This window comes from Sminthopsis crassicaudata, chromosome 3 (assembly GCF_048593235.1).
Source record: "Sminthopsis crassicaudata isolate SCR6 chromosome 3, ASM4859323v1, whole genome shotgun sequence".
Classification (NCBI taxonomy): Eukaryota; Metazoa; Chordata; class Mammalia; order Dasyuromorphia; family Dasyuridae; genus Sminthopsis; species Sminthopsis crassicaudata.
The window spans coordinates 561800590-561814666 of record NC_133619.1 but is presented as its reverse complement, the minus strand read 5'-3'; the positions used below and the strand labels follow the sequence as shown (position 1 = coordinate 561814666).

The following is a 14077-nucleotide window of genomic DNA, read 5'->3' as shown; positions in this document are numbered from 1 at the left end:
CTTTTCTAGATTTCTTTGGGCCACAGTGGCCTCCCGTGAAAACACCTTTGGTCATTAAACATTTGTATAGGTGCTTCTCCTCTCACGGAATTCCTAATACCATAAGGACCAACAATGCTCCAGTTTATACCTCTAAGCAGATGGACACCTTCCTCACCACATTCACCATTAGACATGTTACAAGGATTCCCTATAATCTACAGGGTCAGGCCCTAGTGGAACAGGCCCATCGTACTCTGAAGGCCACCCTTGTTTAAAAAAAAAAAAAAGGGGGGGGGAAGAAATAGAATCCCCGATGGCCCACACAGGTGGATTTAGATAAAACCTTATATAGGTACAATTTGTTGTGCCTGGATAGGGATACCAGCCTCTCTCCAGGAATGATACATTTGGCACAGTCTTATAGACAGGACAGAAAGCTAGGCCTTACTTGTCAAAACTTTCAAAGATAGCAGATTCCTTTCATGGAGGAGGGAGAAGAAAAGAAGGATAAAATTTGCAACACAAAACTTTTAAAAGATTGTTTAAAATTGTTTAAAATGAGAAATGTATTCTCATTTTGGTGTGACTCTGGCAAGTTTGGAGAAAAATAGAAGGAGCACAGACAGAAAAGAGAGATCCTTTCTCCATTTGCAGAAATTTATGTCATTGGAAACTAATCAAGAGACTTGTTTGAACTTCATTTTTGAAAAGGACCATGACATTGGGAAGTGATGCCTTGACATGCATGTCAAGCAGATTTGAATGAGGGAATGCTATGCAAGTCATCAGCTTCACTTTCTCCTTTGGAACTATGTGGATCCAGTGGTCAGAAATAGATCAGGAATGGAGTGGAGGACATGGATCTCTTTACATTAACACCTGAGTTTGACTAAGGAAACAATCCATTCAGTAATTTAAGGCTAGCTAAGGAAAACTGGAAGTGAAGAATGGCCTTTTTTATCTAATTAAAAAAAAAAACAAAAAACAATCCAGGAAGGGGAGATTCTCAGGATCTCTACACAAAACATAAAAAGTACTATTTATGTTCTTAATCTGCATCCAAAGACCTACTGGGTTGTAGGCAGGGAACTTTTCTTGGCCAGAGACTTGGGTTTAAGGCAAGATCCTTAAGAAAGAAATCTTAGCCTTTGAATCCTGATAACTTGTGAGATTTTAGCAGTTAGTATAATATATTTAACATGTATTTCCAAATTATAATAGAAGCATGGTTTGAATCATTTATATATAATAAAACAGCTTGGTGGGTTCGGTGTATGGGCTGCTTCTCCCGCTGTGTATTGAAATTAGAGATTTGGTAGAATTTGTGATGGGGTGCTGGGATCACTGGTGATGTTGGCAGAGAAAGCCTTCAGTAAGATTACTCCCTGAGGCAAGCAGGGAAAGGCACTGATAGGATCAGCTCAATCTTTCAGACCCATCTCCTATGAAGATCCCACCATACTGTATCCAATCAGAAAGCCAAGTTGTGTCAAACTCCTGAGGTTAAATTTTCCCAATAAATATGCCCATGCCCTATAGCAGTTTTGCTAAATCCCTTTTGGGTTAGCATGCTATGGTAATCTGCCTCTTGTTCATTCCTCCAATCCTCTCCTTGTCCTGGTGTCCAACTTTATGGTCTCCCAAATCTATTTCATATTTACAACACCTAATGCCTATTTGACCTTTTCATTTTGTCTGTGATCTCATAAATAAACCTACCTTTTGCAAAAAAGAAAGGGCATTTGGAGTTCTTCACAGGACAGAATCCTAGTACTTGATGCCAAACCCCAACTTTTGGTGCCTATTGGCTTTCCTCAATCTCATCATTTCATCATTTGGTGCTGAACTTCAAACACATCATTTGGATATAAGTAGCACTTGAATAATATAAGGGGAAAAGGTGATTTCACAGACTAAAGAATGCTCAGTCCCAAAGAGAACTGAAGTAAATCAAAAAATTTTCTTTCCGGTGAATCTAATAGCTAAGAAAAACCAAAATGGCAAGCAGTTTGTTTTTTTTTTTTTCTTGTGGGAAACCTTATCTAATATCTGAGAACTACTTAGAATTATAGATATACTTTTGTTCAGGTTGCAAAGAGACTTGTCTAAATCAAATGCAACTCAGTTTGAAAAATAGAAAATATCTTTTTCTTCTTCTTTCCTTCCTTCCTTCCTTCCTTCCTTCCTTCCTTCCTTCCTTCCTTCCTTCCTTCCTTCCTTCCTTCCTTCCTTCCTTCCTTCCTTCCTTCCTTCCTTCCTTCCTTCCTTCCTTCCTTCCTTTCTTCCTTTCTTTCTTTCTTTCTTTCTTTCTTTCTTTCTTTCTTTCTTTCTTTCTTTCTTTCTTTCTTTCTTTCTTTCTTTCTTTCTTTCTTTCTTTCTTTCTTTCTTTCTTTTTTTTCTGAGGCTACTTGTGTTAAGTAACTTCCCAACTTGTCACACAGCTAAGAAGTGTTAAGTGTCTGAAGCCAGATTTGAATTCAGGTTCTCCTGATTTCAAGACTCTATTCACAGCGCTACCTAGCTGCCCCCAAAATAGTATCTTAAGAATAAAACTGATGTGAATTTCACTGAATTATTTGTAGCATTTGCCAAAGTAAATTAGAAATAAATTCATCCAAAGGGAATTAAGGTGATCTACTTGATAAAATAAGACATTGTTCATAAACTTTGAAGTTTCCATTTTCATTGTCAAAACTAAGTTTTGCAATGAATTTCAATTGTGTAAGAATGTCTGTGCTTATTGGTTTGAGATTTTCATGTAGTGAAAGAAACTAATTCTGAAGATGGAGTTGGATATTATTTAATAATAGAGATAAGGGACTGAGAAAGGAGAATTGAAGGAAAGATTGAATCAATGTGTGGAGACAGATATTACTCTGGGGTTTGCAGATCTTGGAGCAGAATCAAGAGAGAGATAGGAATAAAAAGCTAAAAAACCTCACTGCACTTAGGTGGTGTGGACACAAGACTCAATTACTGGGTATTGAGAAATTCAATTTTAATTCTCTAATAGCAGTATATAGAATTGGGGAGGAGTTTTTTTTTTACCCAAATCAGATTACTTTGTAAACTACCAAAATGTATATCTGCCCAAGACTTGGATGGATTATTAAAAGCAGAGCTGGAACAAGGGAGAACAATTTGAGTTGGTTCTTTGTAAATGGAAAAGAAACAGATATGCCTTTGATAGTTACTATTTGTGTAACCACTGACATTTTTTCTTTTTTTTCTTGTTTTTTAACTTTTATTAAAGCTTTTTATTTACAAAACATATGCATGGATAATTTTTCAACATTGATCCTTGCAAAACTTTCTGTTCCAAAGTATCCCCTCCTTCCCCTCCCCCCTCCCCTAGATGGTAGGTAATCCAATACATGTTAAATATGTTAAAATATGTGTTAAATCCAATATATGTATACATCTTTAGACAGTTATCTTGCAGCACAAGAAAAATTGATCAAGAAGAAAAAAAAACTGAGAAAGAAAACAAAATACAAGCAAACATCAACAGAAAGAGTGAAAATGCTATGTTGTGGTCCACACTCAGTTCCCCCAGGCCTCTAGCTCTGGGTGTCTTCATCACTGAACAAGTGGAAATGGTTTGAATCATCTCATAGTAGAAGAGAACCACATTCATCAGCATCAATCATCTTATAGTCTTGTTGTCATCATGTACAATGATCACCTGGTTCTGCTCATTTCACTTAGCATCAGTTCATGTAAGTTTCTCTAGGCCTCTATGAAATCATCCTGTTGGTCATTTCTTACAGAAAAATAATATTCCATAACATTCACATACCACAATTCATTCAGCCATTCTCTAATTGATGGGCATCCATTCAGTTTCCAGTTTCTAGACACTACAAAAAGGGTTACCACAAACATTTTTGCACGTACCACTGGCAATTTTCTTAATCTCTTTGTGTCTGTTTCCTTATCTGTAAAATGGGGATATTTGTAGAGCTTATCTCACAAGGTTGTTGTGAGGTTAAAATGAAATAATATAATTTTAAAACCTGTTTCAGAACTTAATTAGATATAGAAATATCAGTTGTTATTTTGTCTCACTTACTTTTGTTCTCATTTCCCTTTTTCTCCAGACTACCAGAGGCATATCTCTTTAAAGTTACTTAGGGCCTATGTTATTCATGGCACAAATACATCTGCAAAATGATGATTGTGTGTGTGTGTGTGTGTGTGTGTGTGTGTGTGTGTGTGTCTGTCTGTGTGTGTGTGTGTGTGTGTGTGTGTGTGTCCAAGCAGGTTTTTCCCTTTTATTTCCTTTATTATGGTTCTAAGGAGGTATTCTATGAGCTCAAGATCAGTGAGCACTCAATTCCTGGCTGGTTTTTTTTAAACTTTATTTTGGATTCTAGATGTCCTAGATCATGAAGTTACTTTGTCTTTGCTCTATTTTCTATTTGGAGTAAGTTTGGGAAGTCATGGGAATCAGAAAAAAACTTCTTGCTGATCATATGACCTGCAAATTTAATTTTAATATATCTAACTTAGACAAGGCTAAAAGTATTGTAATAAATATGGTTATTGGTAGTAAATGGATGATTTTGTTAGCTGTGTTCCACATCCTGCTGATTAATTCGAGTTCTAAATTTTGAAGACATTTTTCTTACAAAATTGACAAAATTTTCTAAGTAAAGCAATATAATGCTGCAAAAACAACAGATTTTCCCAATTTTTCCTATATTTATTCCACCAACTCATTTTTCTTGTTTTTTCCTACCGTTATCAGTCAAACAATTATACTGAATAATGTTGGTAAGAGTGGTTGATCCTGACCTTCTTGGAATATTTCTAACTATTGGTAAATATTATTTATCATCATAAAAATAATTTATTTACTTTTAGACTTTTTAGTGTTAACATATAAATTATATGTTTTGGGAAGGTTTTTGTGAATCTGCTTTATATTGTTTTCCTTATGCTCAAACTTGATTGTTTCCTTTTAGCTAATATTGAATCATCCTTACATTCCTTGAATAAATCTAACTTTGTTTTCAGAATAATCTTAAAGTATTTCTGAACATATTGTTGTGGCCTCATGGCAAATGTTTTTAATCAAGAGGTTATTTTTTATTAGTGATGTTGATCTGTCTTTTTTTTTTTCTTTTGCTACTGGTGGTATTAGAATCATATGAGTTTCATTGTGAGTGGAATATCTAAAAAGTGAAGTTCCCTTAGAAAAAAGGCTGAACATTCTTACAAAACATTGGCATTCCTATATGACGACTTATCTAACAAGCCCTCCCGTGAGCTGTGACAAAAAACAAGATGGGTAAGGTGCAACGAGTATCGACTAAAAAAATCCTGTTTGTCCAGACCTTGTTCCCAGACTCTTTGCTCCCCCCTTTAAAAAAAATATTGTTGGGGAAGGTTCTTGCATTCACATTGTGAGCTCTGAAGCCCAGACAATGAGAGGAAAATACAGAGAATGAGTGAGAGTATTGCTTTAGGAATAAAACTTGTTGAGTTTTGTATTCCCAGCACACTTCTGAGTATCATATGAAAAGTACCCTTTCTCATGAAAAAGAGACTAAATTTTTTTTGCCTCCCTTTTTCAGTTTGTCTCTTTATAGAATATCCCTGTGGAATTATCCCACACAATGGAAAGAGTATGATAAAATGTCTTCTCTCTGTTTTGTTCAAGAAAATCTTTATGCAATATGATAATTAATTGTATTTTGAATGTTTGATAAAATCATTTCATCAAATTCATCAAATCAGATGTTTCATGTCAGTTTGAGGGCTTTTTCCATATTTTGTTAATTCATCAAAGATTTGTTCAATTTCTTTTTCATACATTGGTTAAATTAAAATTTGTATTGTTGTTAGTTTGTCTCTTCCATTTTTGTAAGTTGCTAGTTTTGCTGTCATAAAATTAGAAGCTTTTAAAATTTTTACTTCTTCATTGTTACAATTTCAATCTTTTCACTTTGAGAGTAAAATGGTTTTCTTTCCTTTCCTGGTTTTTTTTGTTTTGTTTTGTTTTGTTTTGTTTTGTTTTGTTTTGTTTTTTGCTGAAGCAATTCCGGTTGTGACTTGCCCAGGGTTAAACAGCTAAAAAGTGTTAAGTGCCTGAGGCCACATTTGAATTCAGGTCCTCCTGACTTCAGGGCTGGTGCTCTATCCACTGCAAAATCTACTTTCCCCTCTTTTTTCTTTTTAAAATCAAATTATATATAGGAATATTGAATTAATCTTGAAAATGGTTTAGTTTCATTTCTAAACTTGGTAGAGCTAGCTTTTCGTTTACATTTAATTGTAGTTTGATTTTTAAGTTTGATCTGTTTTAGCTAGGTTTTTTTTGGTATATTTTCCTATTAATATTTCCTTTTAAGAACTCACTTGTTTTTAATCCAAAAGATTTTGCTAGATGCTTCATTGACATTTCCTTTATTAAACCAATTTATTGATTCTGTTATTTTTCTTTAATCCACTCTTGCTTCAGGCTTATTTTATTTAATCTTTATTTAGGATGAATCTTTGCTACAGCTCTCAACAATTATAATTGTTACTACTTCATTGTCAGTAAAGATTGAATTTTAAATTAAATTTTTTTTATTTGTCTTTGTGTGTTATTTATGTGTTAACATGGATTCCCCCTCCCCCAAATGCATTCAGAATTGAAAGATGTATACTTTGTGAGTTCCTTTTAGGAATCAGTAGATGTCAATGGCATATATGTGTTTTTACATAATTTTTTCAAGTTCTTAATTTTTAAGATTATTTATCATTCTAGTAGACTTTTCTAGGTCTACATAGAGTACATGGAATTCCCCTAGCTTCAAGTTCCCTTCTAGCTTAATACCTGTCATCATATTTATCTGTGAGTAATTAACAAACTTTGATCCGATTTCAACAAGCCTTTATTAAACTTCAGTAACATTCTACACATTGGTTATAGAGAGAGCAAAATGAAACAATCCCTGATAACAGCTTATATTCTACTGGGGTTAAAAAAAAAAAAAATACAAAGACAAAACAGGAAAAGTTATTGTCAGCAGGGCAAGTAGGTACAATTATTTTCATATAATATAGTACATACGAATTGGGGTGATAATGCCAGAAGTTCATTGGCCAATAAATGTGTGTTCTTTGATTTCTTTCACTTAGGAACAGATTGTGAGAGAATAATCATTTGAATCATTTGTCAATACTTTCTTAGAAAGACTAAAGAAAGACTGGAGAGGTCCTGAAAATGAAGTGGCAGGGAAAGTAAAAATTAGATATCCATTTTTCACATGATAAAATGATATCTCTCCACGTTCATAGTCAAGGAAGATGCCAATTTTTAACTTGCTCACATTGACCAGGCAGTATGAGCTATGGACTTGGGAACAAAGATTAAGGTGGGACGTGGCATAAAGTAAGTAGGAATTATGTTTCAGTGCACTTCTAAATATAAACAAGTCTTGAGACTCTTTTGATTTTTTACAGATGCCAAAACAACACACAGTGTTATTTGATATCTCCACCTCCCAGTAATGTCTCCCTGAAATGAAGGACTGAGTCCCAAGGACTTGAGCAAAATCTGCTAATCCCCCATTATTGTCTGGTGCTTCTTCTTGGATACCTCCATATCTCATACTTTTCATATCCTCGGATATGATGATACCTGGGTCAGCTGTGTTGCAATCCAGAGTGATGTTCACTGTGGAGAGAGGAAGATTAAACAATAATAACATCCAAGTTGTGATATTGTTGTAGTTATTTTACTGAGAAAAAGGTATAAACAAATGTTCCCAACGAGGAATGACCTTTTCTGTATCACAGTGATATCAAAAGAGTCAGTAAGGGTCAGTATAGCTGCATAGTATGAGGAATGAGATGCTCTTGGTTTGTCTTGTAGCCGAGAGATTTTATGAAATGCTTATTTGGGAAATCTGGAAAGTTGGAGGAGGGGTGGGGAAAGGATTTGGGAAAGACTGTAGCCACATTGTAACAGTCTTAAGTCATGAATGGTTTTTATGTAAAAAGGAAAATTAAATTTCTCTGACCTCTGATGAGAGATCAATAAGAAATAGAAGTTATATAGAAATATAAAGTTATAAAGAGGCAAAGTGAGCCTCATTGTGAGCAAAATCCTAATGGTAAGGAAATTAGAAAAAGAATAGAGTATAGTTGAAATTATTCACTATATCTTTTTAAGCAAAAAAGGTTGGATAAATACTGAAGTGAATTGTTCAGGTATGAAGGTGAACTAGATGGTCACTAAGGTAGGTTCCATTCTTGACATTCCAGGATTCTGTGAAAGCCAAATGGGCTCTAACTGGGAAATTGGGCAAGACATGGAAATGTGCTGGGTCTTTGTTATTGACCTCCTCTTTTCCCGCCCTACTCACCTTTAAATTTGAAAATTTTTTTCATAAAACCAGTAATAGAGGGGACAGTCATAAACATCTGAAAGGTTTCTATTTTCTTTTGCAGCACAGATTCATTCCTAGAGAAAACAAATGTTAAATTTATGTTACCAGTTATCAAAAGACCAGTGACACAATCTTCATTGCTCCAATCAAGGTCCATTTATGTTGTTTCCTCCTAATGAAGTAAGGGGTAAAACCTACCTGCTTAACACTTCTTTCATATCCTGAGGAGAGAAAATAAATGATATATGATTAGAACAATTATGTTGTTATACAATAATGCTTTGAGTTAAGAAAATGAGACTGTCCACCTCGTCATTGTCTTGAAAAGACAGAATAGAAAAGAATCTTCACAATTTCTGCCCTGAAACATTTCTCACATATGCCCTTTATCTTATCTCATCCAATAGCCATCTTGGTTTAGGCTCTCCTCCTGTCTTGTGATCTGACTAATTTGTCTCAATATATTGAATGTTATCTGCCTAGAATTACAGCCCATATCAATTAAAATATTGAGCATTAATAACCTTCTGTTTGGCCATTAAAATTCCACAACATAGCCCAACTCATTGTAAGTTCACTTTATATTACTTCCTTTCCCACTATGTTCCAGCTTCATCTTATATCCCTTTCTTTCTCTCAATGTTCCAGACTAACTGTTCTCTTTGTTCCCTTATTGGAGCCAGAACATAATCCAACACACAATTGAATGTATTGCCCTAAGAGGTTAATAAAGGGAAAAAAGGAACTAGCCTGTATATGTTGAAGGACTAGAAAACATACAAAAGGATAATGGATTATACAATTTCACTTTGTTTGAGACATGGGGTATAGATTGTTCATCTTGTCATCTCTTAACTTTCTTTGCTCTTTTTTCATCTTATTTTCTGGGGTCTTACCAGGAGCAAATCCAGATCTGGTTTCTTACACTCCTTCTCTAACTCTCTGCTTCTCCTCCTTAATTCTAGACTATGGACGAACAATGTATTCATTCTCTTCTTCATGCCTTCTAAATTGGCTGTTGTTTCTGCTTCAAATTTTGATAGAAATGCATCCTTCTCTTCCTTTAGAAATCGTTTAAGTTTTTGGAATTCAGACAAAACGTGCCTCTTTTGAATTTCTTCTTCCTTCTACAAAGAAAAAATAAGGCTTATGAATACAAGAAGTGACATGACATTAAATGGCAATAGGAACTTTTGAGGTTCTCATTGAGTTTTGATTTTTTTCATTTCTATGGCTGAGGTTGGCCATGGACAGTGAGTAACCTCTCTAGACTGTCCCCACTTTACTATGCTTGATGCTCCAAGCACACAGTCTCAATTTCTGCTGTTGGAAACCATCATTACTTCTCTGGTTCTCTTTTTGCTGCAATGCAAAGTGCAATTGATTTGAAACCTAAGCACTTGGCTACTAATTATGTGCCTTTAGGAAAAACAGTTAACCACTCTGACCCTCAGTGTCCCATTTATGGGACCAATATGTCTACTACTTCTCTCAAAGAGATACTTTGAGGAATGACAGCAGAACATGCATTTCAAATGTTGAAGGATCAAAACATAGATACTTGCCTGTACAAATGCCAGCTTAGCCTTCTCAATGGCCAATTGGCGCGTAGTGTTTTTGGTTTCTCTCCACAAAGCAGTCACAGTTCCATGGAGTTGCTTCTACAAATTTGTAAATCATATATATTTTAAAAGAAAGAAAACATATGTTTCTGTAGCCCTCAGAAGTTTTAGTTATAAAGATCCAAGCCTATTCTTGTATGAATGGCTGAAAGATCAATGAATAATAAAGCAATGATGCTCTTACTTTTGAAGCTACAGTAAAAGTTAAAACTTCAAGCCCATAGTATATGTGGGCAGCTAAGTGGCACAGTGGATAGAGCACCAGCCCTGAATTCAGGAGGCCCATAGTAGATGTGGGCAATGGCTTAGCATCCAAGTCTTTCAGAAAGACTAATTCTGAGATAACAGTAGTCTCTTTCTCCTCCCTGCCCTCCCAAGAGGAGATAACATTCTTGTAACATAAAAAGAAAACCATTAGTCAACTAACTGTCTTGGCCCTTTCTGTAATAGATGAAGAAATGATGATACTATAACAGATGAAGATGGCTCTGACGTCAGAATCCGTTCTCTATAATGAACAGAAGCTCTTCCAGAGACTAAAATAATTCAGCCAAAACAAGAGTAAACTCTTGAACATTAGGGGAGACTTATATTTTCAGTCTGTTAGGAAAGACTTAGGTTGAGGTCAGAAAACACATTATACTTCAATTAACCAAGAGCATTTTTGAGTACTTAGAGTATAGCAGCTAGCTTGTGAAAACACATCTCTTGCTAGGATGAACTTTGAAGGCTATTGTGAAAATTCAAAATGAACATGTGGATGGAATGATGGGGTACATTACTCACTCTAAAGTTCTCAGCAGCCTCATCTATGCAAAAGATTGTGTGAGCCTCATGCTCCTGGGATTGAGAACAGGACACACAAATTGGCCTCTGGTCATCATCACAGAAGAGCTTCTCCAATTCCTGATGTACCTCACACTTGCCATGTCCATCAGGGTACTGAAAACAATAGGATCCTAGTTCTTTGGCAAAGGCTGCCAGTTTACCAAGTTGCACATTGACTTGAAAATTCTGTATCTGGGAGACACTCCTGCACTCTGGACAGGAGAAAGGGGTTGGACCTTGTTGCCAACTACTACTGAGGCAACTTTGGCAAAAACTGTGTCCACATTCAGTGGTCACTGGGTTTGTGAAGTATTCCCTGCATATGGAGCAGATGAACTCTTTGTGGAAGTCTTGAATCAGTTCTGAGGTAGAGGCCATGTTTCTGAGGAAAGAGAATAGGAAAGGTCAGTAACTGCGTTAGGGGACAAAAGTGCAAAGACATGGCCCCTTCTATTCCATCAACTTTATCATTTCATATAGTTGTTTGTTCTTTCTAATACAATGGATAAGAGGAAAAGACTGAATTTTTCACATCATGTGATTGAGGAAACTAAGATGAGAAATATGTAAGCACTGCAATTTCTTTCTGATCTCTTAAGCTTCTCTAGATCAGCTAATAACTATTGAAACACTGTTCCCAATTAAATTCATAATCTTACTTAGGTCAAATTTGCTCTTCTTTTTGTCCTTTTCTCAACTTTTGTTGAAAATTTCAATTCTGATTTTATAAATAACTGTCTCCCTTTCTCTTTTCTCTTCCTCTCCCCCTACCCAAAATCTTTAAAAAAAAAAAAAAAAAAAAAAAAAAAAAAAAAAAAAAATTATGCTTTTCACTTGAATATTTCAGTCATTTGGGGTAATTCTCTATTCCTTCCCATCAGAAGTGGCCATAATGGCTTACATTCAATTACAGTAATGGCTGAACAACAAAATAACAGTTCTCCTAAGCCAAACGCCTCATGAAATATGTCTTACAAAGAAATGGAGGCATATTTTCTTAACTTTTTAAAGAGTCAAGATTAGTCATTAGAATTAGTTTTATTTCATGCTTTGCATGTATGTGGTTGGGGTCTGTTTATACTGGTTGTATTGCTTATGTTTATTTTAGTCTGCATCAGAGCTTATGCCTTCCTTGTTTCTCTGATATAACAATATTGTACTATACTCTTCAATTAAAACAGTCTATCAATCTCTAAATCCGAACTTTGTTCGAAATTTTTTGTCACCAAGAAAAAGAATTGTGATGAATTTTTTCATATATATGGTAATTATTGTAAGATATGGTAAGATAAAAACTGCATTTTTATCTTGATCTGCAGCCCTGACAGGCAGGGCCACACCCATCCTCCAGACTGGGCCTCACAGGAGCAGTTATATACTTCCCTAGGAGGGCCATCCTGCCTTAGAGACCTCAAAATTAACCTTGGGAAAGCCATTAACCTCCAGGGTTCAGAGCCTTTTAGAAGCCAAAGGGCATCAGTGGCTTGATGAGAGGCCTAATAAATATCAGGGTCTCCTACCTGACCTGGCCCTCTGGATTCCTCACACCCTTAATCCTGCCACCCTGCTCCCTGACTCCACCCCATCAGGAGAAATTAGCTTCCCTTAAAATGGGAAAGAAATGCTTATTCTTCAGGAACTCTCAATGGCACCCTAGACTCTAGACTACTAAACACCTTTACTAAGGATGAGAAATAAAAAAGCTCGTAGCATTTTCTTTTCTACCTTTCTTGTTTGGCATTCTATACCTCTGCCAGCAATTAACTCCTTAACTATGTTCAGCTAGAGAGCTCTGTGGGTAGTGGGGGTTGTTCAGCATTGTTGGGTGGACTATCAGCATTCTCAAAAGCAGCTCACAAATGGTTCCTGATTTTTTTTTGCAAAAGGCCTCATTCCCTAACGTCATCATTTCAACCCTGGATGACACCCCACTTTTAATCTGCTCCTGAGATCTGTTTTCTCTAAACTGCAAGCTTTGAACTTTCAACTGCCCTTCAGCCTGCAAATCATGGGACAACTGATTAGGCAACATAACACTCCTTAAATGCCCTGCTGCTGTTTTCAGATCTCACACCTCCCCTCCTGGCATGAACCTTTGGGTGGTGACTGCTTGAGGGGAAAAATGACAGAGGAACCCTGAAACTATACTTCTTGACATTTGTTGTGAGCCCTGAAACTCTCCGGACACAGACCCACTCTTGGGGCAGTTAAGTGGTTTCATTAAGATTGGCCCAGAGCCACTCCTACTATGCCTTGGCTGGAGATCTGGACCTGATATCTCTATTGAGCTGAAAATTGGCTCAGGACCAGTCCCAGGAGTGGTTTTATTCAACTGGAAATCTAGGCCTGGGGGCAATGACAACATTGAAGAAATCTCATTCAATTGAAACCTCAGTTTCAGATTTCTCATAATAAAGGGGAATTTGGGGCTCATTTTCTTGGAGGAGGTCCAAAGCAGGAATCATGCCATGCCCAAGAACCTCTCCTTGGCATAGCTGCCTGTAAGGACCCCCTGCCTCTTCTCAGCATTACTCCTTATTTCTCTCTGCCAGCATTTCTCTACACCCCTGTTTATCTCTCTGCCAGGACTTTGTCACTTGGAAGTCAGTCTCCTAGCAAAAGCTGACTTCTCACTGCCAATAAACTTCTTTGTGTCAGGCTAACTTTTCTGGTTCATGAATTCTTTCACATTGGACTTGTGACAACCAGAAAGGGTTCCTACAATTCTCTGACCTGGGCCAAACCTCATCAATCTGACATGTTATTTCCTAACACATGAACCCATGAAATCTTGCTCTCCTCCATTTCCTGAGTTTAGAGAACTCATTCCCAAAGTTGTATATTACATCATGGTGAACTACAGCTCTCACCCTCAATGCCTGCCATATTTTAATGACCATATTTACATTCTTGACCCAGAAATGAAGTTTTTAATGGAAAAACGTACCTTCCTTTTTTCTTCTTGGATGTTTTCTTCAGCTTCCACTGCTCTGCCTTTTTTCTCTGCTTTCAGAAGAAGGAAACTCTGAATCTGTCTCCTTTTAGGCCGTTTATATACTGCTATGCTAAGCACACTAAAGTCCCTCCTTCCTTCAAGGTGTGAATTCTCCTGACCTCCAAAGGCAAGAATAAACTCAGATGTGACAGCCATTTTCTCAGAGGTATGAACTCCATGGTACTCAGTGCAAATGCAATCACAAGAATGTGAATTTCAGGAAGTATCAGAACCATGCTTTTGGAAGAGAAGTAATCCTGGATAAT

The 14077-nt window shown here is 36.3% G+C and overlaps 1 protein-coding gene across 1 annotated transcript; it reads right to left on the bottom strand.

The window, feature by feature from the left end:
- Positions 1–6953: 6953 nt before the first annotated feature.
- LOC141563503 (putative E3 ubiquitin-protein ligase TRIML1) lies at positions 6954–13823 on the bottom strand. The gene is made up of 7 exons (XM_074304699.1): positions 13764–13823; positions 10775–11198; positions 9932–10027; positions 9263–9493; positions 8565–8587; positions 8343–8440; positions 6954–7651 (listed from the first exon to the last, which is right to left on the bottom strand). The coding sequence occupies exons 2-7, from the start codon at positions 11192–11194 to the stop codon at positions 7110–7112; spliced, it is 1410 nt and encodes a 469-aa protein (XP_074160800.1). The 5' UTR covers positions 11195–11198; positions 13764–13823; the 3' UTR covers positions 6954–7109.
- Positions 13824–14077: the final 254 nt, after the last annotated feature.

Coding starts and splice junctions, on each gene's coding strand:
- LOC141563503 (XM_074304699.1), bottom strand. CDS start 11,194: ATGGCCTCTACCTCAGAACTGATTCAAGACTTCCACAAAGAGTTCATC. Junction 9,494..9,931: donor CTAAGCTGGCATTTGTACAG/GCAAGTATCTAT, acceptor TTTTCTTTGTAG/AAGGAAGAAGAAATTCAAAA. Junction 7,652..8,342: donor AAAAATTTTCAAATTTAAAG/GTGAGTAGGGCG, acceptor CTCTCTCCACAG/TGAACATCACTCTGGATTGC.